The 12,975-nt window shown below is 44.6% G+C and overlaps 1 protein-coding gene across 10 annotated transcripts in view; it reads left to right on the top strand.

Moving 5' to 3' along the window:
- The window catches only part of ctif (CBP80/20-dependent translation initiation factor), an 84,026-nt gene extending 71,486 nt beyond the window's left edge, over positions 1–12,540 (top strand). For all 10 annotated transcript variants that reach the window (XM_074617303.1, XM_074617302.1, XM_074617301.1 and 7 more), the window contains 2 exons: positions 8,826–8,879; positions 9,512–12,540. In XM_074617303.1, the coding sequence (XP_074473404.1) occupies positions 8,826–8,879; positions 9,512–9,736 (279 nt within the window). In that variant the 3' untranslated portion in view covers positions 9,737–12,540. The remainder of the gene's footprint in view (positions 1–8,825; positions 8,880–9,511) is intronic.
- Positions 12,541–12,975: the final 435 nt, after the last annotated feature.

The raw sequence follows: 12,975 nt of genomic DNA, 5'->3' as shown, positions 1-12,975 counted from the left end.
ATTGAGGTCAGAACACACCTGCCAACAATGTCAAAATATTTGTGTAATGATATGTGCGGATCTGTGTGTTTGTGGTCGCTAGACGTACTTGTTCGACAATCTCCGTTTCCCAGAGCCATTGTTCCTGATTTTTTTATCCATCTGCTGTTTTGTCTATCCTGTCGTAACATGTAGTTGTCGGATTCCAGCTTCAAGCTGTGTGCCATAACGTGCACTCGCCTGTGTGTGTGTGTTTGCATATGAAAGTATATGTGCCTACACGTGCGTGTGTGTATGGCAGTGCATATTGCAGCGGCTGTCCTCTGTAGTTGTAGCCTGCAGAACAGGATTATGTAACATCTGAGGTGTGTTAGGAAGTGTGTTTTTCGAGTAGGCTATACATGGCAGCTGTACATATAGTCAGTGAGCACTGATCTCATCCATTCATGATTCACAAGCTAATAGTGTTTCTTTTAAATGCCACAATCCACATAGATGCACTAAGTTAGCCACAAATGTTAATCCTAAATTTATTGATTTTTTTTGGCAACTTAAGAGCAGCACAAGCTGTAAACTGCCATGTTATCAACTTTTAAGTTGTTATGGCAGAGATGTTAGTAAAAAAATGAAAAAAGAAACTTTATTGAATATTTTAGACTCACTATGATATTTGTGAAGCAAAAGTTTTCCTTGCTTTTGCTCATTCATTGGGCTTGCTACTGTTTCAGCTAGGGCTGTCAAAGTTGATAATAACACGTTAATGTCAATTAATTAATGCCACTAATTTCTTTAACACATTAACACAACTTGCGCTCCAACTTGCGCTAAATTTGGGTGAGGAAAAACTGGCATGGCTATTTTCAAAGGGGTCCTTTGACCTCTGACCTCCAGATATGTGAATGTAAATGGGTTCTCTGGGTACCCACGAGTCTCCCCTTTACAGACATGCCCACTTTATGATAATCACATGCAGTTTGCCATGTTATGATTTGAGCATATTGTTTTATGCTAACTGCAGTACCTGTGAGGGTTTCTGGACAATATCTGTCATTGTTTTGTGTTAATTGATATCAAATAATAAATATATACATACATTTGCATAAAGCAGCATATTTCCCCACTCCCATGTTGATAGAAGTATTAAATACTTGAAAAATCTCCCTTTAAGGTACATTTTGAACAGATAAATGTGCGATTAACGATGGAAAATCATGCCATTAAATATTTGAATCGATTGACAGCCCTAGTTTCAGCAGGTTACTGTAGTTACATAGGTTGTTAAGAAACTTTGTGGTGAATAAATTTTGAACAGCGATTGAGCCAACCAACATGTCAATTAAACAGCTTAAATACACTGGCAAATCAGAAATTCATATTTACGCAGACCATTGTATAAAAGTATGTAAAGCACAGCTTGTACTAAACTGCACAGGCAAGGTAAAAACAGATTCTTATTATAATACTGTACATTTAAAAAAGACAAAAGGAATCATCAAACATTTCTTTATTAAGGAGGAACAGTCCTACACAGCCAAACAGACACGAAAAATCACAAGGCAGGTAGCAGGGCACTCAAATTAACATATAAAACCATCTTTCACTGGCGTAATAGACCTGCATGTGGCCCACAGGCGCCTTCATCAGGGTATTGGTTTGCAGTTGCACACTGCAGAAAGCATGTGCATACACTGTGTCTGGTGGTGACCTCAGGGGCTATTTATATTGTGCCTTGGTATCAGTCTTTGAAAGTCAGCATGGGCCCTCGTAGTCTCATTCAACTCAGAATATACAATATATTAGGACAATGATTATGTACATTTAAAAAAAACTTTGAATATTTTTAGCATCAAGCAATTGTAAGTTCTGGTCCTGCTGTTGCTATGCAACTATTGAAAATCCAGTTAAAGTTGAAGTAGTCATAATTTTAATTTTGAGCATGTCATTAGTACCCTGATGAAACTGTGTAACTGAAATGTTATTTCTCTCAGCACTCGTACATAATTTTCTTTTTCTTTCAGCCAGCAGTATGATGACAGATTTCAAAATATGTAAATATACATGCGTCTGAGTAATTAGGTCAAACTGAAGGACAGATTAAGCCTCAGCATAATATTTAAATAAATAAGGATGTTTTTTTCTAGTTGACTTCACTGAGTCATTCATGGTGTTGCTGCCATTTTTTTATGCATTTCTTCCATTCAGTGTTATAAAACGATCACGGCTGTCCTAGATTTTCTTGCTTTTTATGTTCCTGATCAAATGTCTTTTGAATGAAAATACTGTAAATGGAAATCACACAGAATCCCCATATTTCCCTGTGCTGACAGCTTTGATTGAGCTTTGATTATGTAACTAACCAGCTTCAGCAAAGAGACTCTGTGTGTTAAGTAGTCTCACAGAAACAGGTTTTCTCTGCAGCTTCTACTTAAAGGTGCTCTAAATGATATCTAGAGCATTAACATAGCAGCAAACAACTATTTGCTTGTAATTCGAGCATCTCCTAGCTTTGTTGACATTGCCGGGCCGGCCACGCGTTTTTTTTTGTGCTTTTAGTGCATGTGAGCGTGCCCCACGGGCTAGCTCGCGGCTGCTCTGCACTGTGCTCATACGCCAGTTACAGCTGATAACCGTTGCGGAAGCGTAGCACCCACCCTTCGGTTCTCCCCCAGGTTAACACTGTTAGCTCTGTTAGCTGCAAGCTGCCAGCTCAGCCGTTGCCATGTTGAGAGCTGTGTGAAGGCGAAAGAGAGTCGAACACCCGCCCCGTCTGGTGGACCCCATGGGACCTTATTTCGGAAAACATATGTACGGTAGTCGACATCGAGAGACAAATATTTTTTTGATCCCTTTTGAATTGCAATTGGAGTAGGGGACTCCATGGTTCTGCTGGGAGACTTCAACACGCATGTGGGCAATGATGGAGGCACCATCAGTGGTGTGATTGGGAGGAATGGCCTCCTTGATCTAAACCCAAGTGGTCGTTTGTTATTGAACTTCTGTGCTAGTCATGGACTGTCCATAACGAACACCATGTGCAAACATAAGGATGCTCATAAGTGTACATGGTACCAGAGCACAATGGCTGAAGGTCGATGATCAATTTTGTAATCGTATCGTCTGATCTGAGGCCGCATGTTTTGGACACTCGGGTGAAGAGAGGGGCGGAGCTGTCAACCGATCACCGTCTGGTGGTGAGTTGGGTCAGAGGGTGGGGGAAGACTCTGGACAGACCTGGTAAGCCCAAACTGGTAGTGAGGGTGAACTGGGAACATCTGGAGGAGGCCCCTGTCCGAGAGAGATCTTCAACTCACACCTTCGGCGGAGCTTTTCTGGCATCCCTGTAGAGGTTGGGGGCATTGAACCCGAGTGGGCGATGTTCAAAGCTTCCATTGGTGAAGCTGCAGCGGTGAGCTGTGGTCTTAAGGTCTTAGGTGCCTCAAGGGGCGGCAACCCTCGAACACCGTGGTGGCCACCGGTGGTCAGAGAAGTCGTCCGACTGAAGAAGGAGGCCTTCCAGGATATGTTATCTCGGAGGACTCCGGATGCAGGTCCAAGGTACCGACAGGCCCGAAGAGCAGCAGCCACTGCCGTGAGGGAGGCAAAGCAAAGTGGGAGGAGTTCGGAGCAGCCATGGAGAAGGACTTTCGGTTGGCACCAAGGTGCTTTTGGAAAACCATCCGGCACCTCAGGAGGGGGAAACGGGGAACCATCCAAGCTGTGTACAGTAAGGATGGGACACTGTTGACCTCAACTGAGGAGGTAATCGGGCGGTGGAAAGAGCACTTTGAGGAACTCCTGAATCAGACTAATACACCCTCTATTGTAGAGGCAGAGCTTGAAGCTGATGGGGGGATCATCAATTTCCCTGGTGGAAGTCACTGAGGTAGTCAAACAACTCCACAGTGGCAAAGCCCCGGGGATTGATGAGATCCGTCCAGAAATGCTAAAGGCTCTGGGTGGGGAGGGGCTGTCTTGGATGACACGTCTCTTCAATATTGCATGGAAGTCGGCGACAATGCCTAAGGAGTGGCAGACCAGGTTGGTGGTTCCTCTGTTCAAAAAGGGGGACCAGAGAGTGTGTGCCAATTACAGGGGTATCACATTACTCAGCCTCCCTGGTAAAGTCTACTCCAAGGTGCTGGAAAGGAGGGTTCGACCGATAGTCGAACCTCGGATCAAAGAGGAACAATGCGGATTCCGTCCTGGCTGTGGAACAACGGACCAGCTCTTCACTCTCGCAAGGATCCTGGAGGGGGCCTGGGAGTATGCCTATCCAGTCTTCATGTGTTTTGTAGACTTGGAGAAGGCGTATGACCGGGTTCCCCGGGATATACTGTGGGGGGTGCTGTGGGGGTATGGGTTGAGTGGGGCACTTCTTAGGGCCACCCAATCTCTGTATGCCCAAAGCGAGAGCTGTGTTCGGGTTTTCGGCAGTAAGTCGGACTCGTTTCCGGTGGGGGTTGGCCTCCGCCAGGGCTGCGCTTTGTCACCAATCCTGTTCGTGATATTCATGTACAGGATATCAAGGCGTAGTCGAGGGGAGGAGGGTTTGCAGTTCGGTGTGCTGAGGATCCCATCGCCTCTTTTTTGCAGATGATGTGGTCCTGTTGGCATCATCGGTCTGCGACCTCCAGCACTCACTGGATCGGTTTGCAGCCGAGTGTGAAGCGGTTGGGATGAGGATCAGCCCCTCAAATCTGAGGCCATGGTTCTCAGCAGGAAACTGATGGATTGCCTACTCCGGGTAGGGAATGAGTCCTTACCCCAAGTGAAGGAGTTCAAGTACCTTGGGAACTTGTTCGCGAATGAGGGGACTATGGAACGTGAGATCGGCCGGAGAATCGGAGCAGCGGGGGCAGTATTGCATTCGCTTTACCGCACCGTTGTGACGAAAAGAGAGCTGAGCCGGAAGGCAAAGCTCTTGATCTACCGGTCGATCTTCGTTCCTACTCTCACCTATGGTCATGAGGGCTGGGTCATGACCAAAAGAACTAGACCGCGGGTACAAGTGGCCGAAATGGGTTTTCTCAGGAGGGTGGCTGGCGTCTCCCTTAGAGATAGGGTGAGAAGCTCAGTCATACGTGAGGGACTCGGAGTAGAGCCGCTACTCCTTTGCGTTGAAAGGAGCCAGCTGAGGTGGTTCAGGGATCTGGTAAGGATGCCCCCTTGGCGCCTCCCTGGGGAGGTGTTCCAGGCTCGACCAGGCTGGGAGGAGGCCACGGGGAAGACCCAGGACTAGGTGGAGAGATAATATCTCCACACTGGCCTGGGAACGCCTCGGGATCCCCCAGTCAGAGCTGGCTAATGTGGCCCGGGAAAGGGAAATTTGGGGTCCCCTGCTGGAGTTGTTGCCCCCGCGACCCGACCCCAGATAAGCGGTTGAAGATGAGTGAGTGAGTGAATGCGTCATGAATGATGATATGATGTTTGTGAATTTAAAAGATAATTTTGCGAGTCAAAAAAGTCTCATTTTGACGTAGTATCATTTAGTTTTGTTTGAAACCGCTCAGTGAACTACATCTCTCGTCTCGGACAATATACGTCACCAACACTACCTAGCTAGCTAACTTAGCTATGTTCCACGTACAAATGTAACGTTATCTGACCTAATGTGTTTTATCTAGCAGCTCCTGGTCTTTTTATCAGCTGGGAAGAACGAGCGAGACTCGTCGCTCGTACAAAACACACAGGCATCGTAGCTTCAGAGAGAGTACATCATTTACGCGGCTTTTTGGGTGTGTAGTCTTTCTAACAACAAACTCGTCAAACTGTGACTTTCTTAACTTGCAAAATGATCTTTTAAATCGACAAACATCATACTGTATGTGGGATTCGTGGCGCGATTCAAGCGGGAACAAAAAAATATTTGTCTCTTGCGTTGACTATCGTACATATTTTTTATTTCCAAAATAAGGTCCCGTGGTGGTCCACCGGAAGAGGAGGGACTTTGCCTCTCTATAAAATTGAGCATTTAGTACCTTTAAAAAAATGTAGGTAATATGGAGCGATTAATGTATGTTATTGTGTGGGAGCTACGGAAAAGTGCTATCGCATTGGAGAATGGACGAAGAAAAAAAAAGCTATCGCAGTGGATAGGAGAACTGATTAGATGAGTATAGATTAGACCATTTTAAAGCTATCGAGCAAAAACGTCACCCTGGGCTCCCCAGAGAACTCATTATGAGCTAATCCTGCATGTCACATAGCTCTCCTACTCCGGGAACGACGAGACTTTAGTTCCCACATCAAACAGCCACACTGTCACCACACCCGTCAAAGCATACTGAGGAGCTGACGTCTGCGCAACTGCTGGGCTTGAATGATAGGTGGAATACCATTAAGCTTACAGCGTGGAAATAACAAGGCCAGCTCGTATTGAGTGTGGATCATAGCATCGGATGGTGATGATCCTTGTTTCTTTTTCAGTTATGAACATTCAGACGAGAGATCCTTTCCATTTTTTTTTCTCTTTGAGCTCTTTTTTCTAAAGCAAGCGTTTAAGCATACATTAGTTTGTCTGTGTATGGAGTTCTAATACAAGTAGGGGTGTAACGATACTTTTTTACAACGATACGATACGATTTCCATGGTTCCGATACGATTCAGGACGATATTTGGCTCATCTAGAGCGATACGATACGATTCAATGATTTGAAATCGATACAGTAACTTTTTTTTGGCCAAAAATTCAAACAGTGTGACTGTGAAATAAATATCTGATACTGGTCAGGATTCCTAAAAGTTTTTCTTGTAAGGAATCAGGGATAAATTAATTATGGATATAAACAAGTAAACAACGTTTAATGGCAAATACATACACCTTTTATTTGAAAAGTAATAAAAAGTGCAACTGCAGGACCTGCTGATTCAGTTCTCAAGATACAAGGCAGTGCAATATTTAACAAAAAATAGAATCAATCAACTTCTATTCAAGTTAAATGAACAGTGGTTTAACCTGCTGCTTCTGTCCTCATTTTCAATATAAACTGTAGAGCAATAATACAGAGATCAACCGCTGATAGTGATCAACCGCTGATAGTGATCAAACAGCTGATAGTGATCAAACAGCTTGGGACAATAATCATTCTTATACAAACACTGTTTAAATAATCTACTTATAATAATCGAGTAGTCCACCTATAGAGTTCATTTGGGCTCTTTTCATACATGAAAACATCTGTAGAAACATTTTAAAACTACATTTGACTAACGTTAGTCGAATTTCTGCTTTACCGTCTGGATACGTGAGGCTGACGCTGCGTGATGCACATAGAGTAGATATCATGACGGGGAAAAGGAAAGTAATTTTCTCTGAATGAAAAAACGACACTGCACGGGGAAAGCGCCTGTGGGTGAAGCCGCCCTCGTCTCATGCAGACCGGTACTCATCTCCCTCCAGCCGCTACCGGGTGAGAGAGGAGTCCTCGGTTCGACGGCATGCACGCCATGGAGGCGTGCTCGCGTTGATATAATCGTTTTTTGCGTTTCAAAACGATTTTATATCGATATACGTCTCCCGTGAAGGACAACTTGCTGAGTACCTATCGATGTAGTTGTATCGTAGGAATATAAATCGATACGTTGATATAGTAGATGAATCGTTACACCCCTAAATACAAGTGTTAAAATGAAACCGATTTTTTTTTTTTTTTTAGTTCTCTGGCTTGTATGCATGCAATAGATGGGCTCCATTAGTTAGTCGGGTCACCTCTAGCCAACTCAAAAACAAAAACACTCTACTGTTCAGTTTGATCCCATTGATTTAAAGAGACTGTAACTTTTTCTTACGTGCACGCGTGTGGCTACGCTGTTCAGACAAGACTCCAACACAAACTACACGGAAGCACCAAAACCACAAAATTCTATCTAGTGAAGCCCGTCTTGAAAAACACTGCTGGCCGCGGTCGGAGGACGCGGGGGAGACTGTAGCTTTCGACCTACTGTACTATGAGGGGGGGTTTTTTAAATCTTTTTTCAACATACTATACGATGACTTTTTTTTTTTTACATACTATACTATTACTTTTTTCGACATACTATACGATGACTTTTTTTACATACTATACCATTACTTTTTTTCGACATACTATATGATCACTTTTTTATATAGTATGAGGTTTTTTTTTACTCTTTTTTGACATACTATATGACTTTATTTCGACGTACTATACTATGAGTTTTTTTCATGATATCTCGAAAAATGTCATAGTATAGTATGTGACCTCGTCGTTACCTCCTTTCACTTTTTCAGGTTAGTCAAAGTAGCACTTTGGTAACAAAAATAGTTTTGAATCAAAGTCTTTACTGCTGTAATCTGACACTAGATGTTTACAGTCTAGCATGGGGGGGTTCTCTGTTGTTCTATCTCCCTTTGTCGCCATCGCTCCCTGCATTGTTTGAAAGTGCCAGTTGTATGCCCATCTGTGCTTGGGGCCAGTGTTGGGGGTGGAAAGCCAGCTAGCATGTTTACCAGCTCCACGGTTTGTTTTTGGCTACAGTGTGTATGCAGATATACAGTGTGCATAAAGCCAGCCTTGATGTCTGATGGTGAGCTAGCTTGCCAGGATGAAAGCCTGGTGTGTTGTCTTCCAAGATTTAAAATGTTAATGTAGAAAATATTTACAATCGGGATTAGGTCTTTTTCTTTTTTCCTTCTCTTGTGAACCGATTAACACGCAAACACTTGCATTTGCTTAATCTCCCCATGTGGGCTGCATCCAAATATACAGTACATATATTTATCTATCTGCTAGGGTCCTTGGGTTTGCTCGCTCACCTTTTTTCATGCAGCTCTTTGCTTTGCAGTGTCGCAGTATATTCATGTGTCTGTTCTTGTCCCTTTTTAGCTGTTGGAGTCCACAGATGTTAAGGAAGATGCAGTCCTGTGCTGTTCCATGGAGGTATGGTCCCCCTATGCAAACACAAACACACACACAGTTAAGGCTGATTTGAAATGTGACAGCTGGGCAACAAAAGTAAATGCAGTAAAACATCTGAACGACTGTATGTAAGAAAGAGATTCCACCTATTGAAACCCATAAAGCCTGTATGTTATTTAAATGCACAGTACATGCTGGAGTAGTCTCCATTATGTACAATCTCAAACACATATCTTTGATATTCTATGGCAGTCTCCTGAGGGTTATGAATAATAAAGTGCCGGTGAATTTAAGTAGAACTATGGATTTAATCAGAGTTAGGTCCAATGTAGAATAGCAGAAAGCTCTCACCAGCAATGATATGAAAATAAGAGAGAGGTAACACAACAGAAAGAGCAAAGACAGGTGAGCTCTGGTTTGCAAACAGCTCCAAGATGCTCGCAAACACAACCACATCCTTCGCAGTCTTGATTACCACGCACACATCTTTGTGGCCAGAGGGTGTGTGAACTTCTGCTGTCTGACTGCATCCGCAGTAACAAGGTGCTAGACATTGTGTCTTGCTCTCTGTAAGGGACACACACGCTTTCTCTGACCTCCTGTCTCCTCACGTTCCTCCCTCCCTCCCTCTATCCCCTTCTTCTCTCCACCAGCTGCAGAGCATGGGGCGTCTGCTGGAGGAGCAGCTCCCAGAGATGATGACGGAGCTTCTAGCAGCCGTCAGGGACAAGATGCTCAGTCCGGCTGAATCTCAGCTGACCCGCTCTCTCCTCATGGAGGTCATCGAGCTGCACGCACACCGCTGGAGCCCCCTGGAGGCTCTCACCACCCAATACTACAACCGTACCATCCAAAAGCTCACCACCACCACTGCCTAGGTGCCAGCTCCCCACAGGAGGAGAGGAGACAAGCCCTCGCCCCCCCTCCCTGATGCCCTTTGGAAACATTTTCCATTTGAGCATCAATCTGCTGTTCTAGTTTTACCAAAACACAGGAATTTAATATTAACGTCACTCTCTTAACTAAATACATGCTATACGTGGGTTTTTGAAGGTAATTGTATAATTCGCTAATTTCTCCAAGATAGGGTGACCACTGCCACAAACAAACCGTACACTATCCAACAATCAGGTGGCCCCGAGCCATCAAGGCAACACTACATGTGGCGTTCAAACAATGAGAAGCATATTTGAGCATTGTATATATGGCCAGTAGGGACATGCTCGGCCACAAGGAGTCCGGGAGCTTCGCCTGGCTGCGGCCGCTGAGGGATAAAAGGAGGGAACAGACAAGAGAGGGGTCACGCAGGGGAGAGGAGGAGAGGGCAGCAGCCTGCCCGTAGGGAATAGAGAGATCCGTACCCAAAGATGAATGGAGGGGGGGGTAGGGGGGTCAGGGTAGTCCGTGTCAGTCTCTTCATTGTGTTCATTTGCCCACCACCCTCCCCTTCTCTCTGTCTCTCTCTCCTCCCCCTCCTCTGTCTCTCCGTCAGCCCCTGGGGTCTGTGTGGCTGATAAAAGAGAGGAGGAGGAGGAGGAGGCAGAGAGCAGACACGGTGCTGTCTGTCTGGGCCGTCTGCCCCGCCGGGCCAGGGACCAGGTCAAAGGGCCTCGCTGTGGAGCTCCCCAGCTCCCACAGCTCCTCCCCGCCTTTGTCTCCCCAACTCCACACCCCCCAGCAGGGAGCCTTTTTGTGGGGATGAGACAGCGGGCCTGCTGGGCCTGGCTAGGCTGAGGATAAGGATCAGGCTGGCTAGAGTAGGGTGGCAGATGGCTGCTTGAGCCCATGTGAGACGACACACCCCTCTGGCAGCCCTGCTCCCAGAGCTCGGCCCAGTGTCACCAATAGACGCAGTAGAAATATTGCAGTTGGAGGGGGGGGCGGGGGGCAGCATTAGAAAAGCATTAAAACAAACTGCTGTCTGATAATTCTTTTGTTTTTGTCCGACAGGGGAAGGTCTCTTCTCCTCTGTTAAGCCGTGCATGTACATGCTTTGTTAACGTCATCTTTGATATTATTATTATTATATTATTTTTTTAATCATTTAGTGTTTTTACTGTCGGTTCATTTTGAAGTCTTGTTTTTATGATAACATGTATGTATGAGGTATTAGTGGTAGGCCTTATTGCACAGATTTGATTTGTTTTGCACTGTTTTGCTTTACAATTTAAAAAAAAAAAAAAGCAAAAGTTTGAATTTGAATCAGTGCTTGTGGATTAATATTAAAAATCCCAATAGTGAGACAAATGGGTTGAGCATAGTGAGGGATTTTAGGATGTTTTAATGGACTAGTGGCCTTGTCATGTATCCATCTTTATAGGAGCGCTCTTGTTGCGAGGCCTGCAGGGTCGGCGGCAGCAGAGGGCACGCTGAGGACTAAACTCTCGGACTTATTCGCATCATTCTGTTGCTGAAGAAAAAAAACAAAACACATTTGAACAAGTGAAAAAAGTGATGTGACAACAAAAAAAGAGCATGGCACACAGAGAAACAGAAGTGAAATGCTTCTTTAAAGTGTTCTCCAACTCAAGCCATTCTTTGCAGTGGACATTTTGCAAGTGTTTAATATTGACTGTATTTGCTTTCTTTTTGAGGAAAATGACAACTATTAACCTGTGTATTTGAAGATGACAATGACAAAAAGAAGAAATCTTATTGTATGACCTCATTAGCTAGTCATATGTGACCCTTATTCCAGCTAACGTGTGTACTATGATATTGACGTACCAAGCCAATCATGTACCATTTGTAAATGGGCTCTATATATAATCTGCATACACTATATTTACAAGTATTTAAACCATTGGAATAGAGGGGGGAGAGTGCAACAGCGATGTTACACACAGGAAGACTGTGGTTGTGTGGCTAGAGTTTGGCCTTCCCATGCATTTCTATCAGGAGGTAGTTCTTTGTTTGGGAGTAGTCACACATACATATGCACATGCATACATATTCTTAGTTTCCCATTGAATCTCTGTGGGCAGTTTTAAGTGTTTTTATATTATTTTCTCTGTCTTGCATCAAGAATTAAGAATCCTGTGTGGTAGAAACACACCCCAGAAGATTAGTTAGATGAGAAGGGTGACTCAAAGCTCACAAATGTTTTTGGAGGTGCAGCCTAATCGTCTGTTAAGTGTGTCTGCTTAAGAAGTGATTTTGTTTTATTGTTTTGTTTTTTTGTTGTCTTTATTTTGTTTCTAGGTTTCTATTTAAATTATATTTAGCTCATTTATATATCTATTTTCCCATCTGGTGGGCTTTCAAGACATCTGAAACAGTTGTGATACCCAGCTTGCTGTGTAAGTGTGGTATTACCGTGTTTTAGTTTATGAAAAGAAGAAATACCCATCGGTGAGTTTCCATTATGCAAAGAGCGACTCGCTCTCGCAGCAGATGGGGGCAGGTGGGGATTGCCCCCCCGCCCCCCACCCCCCACCTCGTCTGTGGTACTGGAGCCTCCCCCACCCCGCGTGCCCTTAGACCCCTCTGCTCGGGTCACATGACTCACTCGACAATTGAATGAGACACCCCTTAATTTGCATATTCTTATGAATATTGAAAAACGAGGCTCTGGTCAGCACACAGACAAGCTGTAGGTTGGTAATAGTGGGTCATCTTGTGAACTCTCGTTTGTTTTGTTTTTCTAAGCAACTGAAAAATAAACTAACAGGGAAAAAAATGATGTGACGGAACAAAACTGTGGTGTGTCTTTCTGCCTGCTCACTTAACAGCACAGTCGCATGGAAGTCAGGGTGGTATCATGAAGATATTCAGACATCACAAAGGAAACACAATGGTGCAGGCACCGCTTCCTCCGTCATTACCAGATAGACTGCGTAACTAATCTTGGCACCGCAGTAGGTCATTATACTAACAATTCATACATGCGCACACTGGAACTCCTCATTTACATGTCTTCGCCTTTACATGGTCACACATTAAACAGACCACACTTCAGAATTTTAACAACCGTGTGCGTTGCAGTCTGTCCTTGGCCGGTGATTTGCCTTTGGTTAGCCCCTGACACATGCCTGGGGCTCCCCGACTGTGGGCATCCCAACGGGAGCTCTCAATGCCGGGGTTGCCTCCCCAATGAGGACCCCCGTCCCTAGAACCT

This window comes from Sebastes fasciatus, chromosome 19 (assembly GCF_043250625.1).
Source record: "Sebastes fasciatus isolate fSebFas1 chromosome 19, fSebFas1.pri, whole genome shotgun sequence".
Classification (NCBI taxonomy): domain Eukaryota; kingdom Metazoa; phylum Chordata; class Actinopteri; order Perciformes; family Sebastidae; genus Sebastes; species Sebastes fasciatus.
The sequence above is the reverse complement of the archived record's forward strand: the minus strand, read 5'-3'. Positions and strand labels throughout refer to the sequence as shown.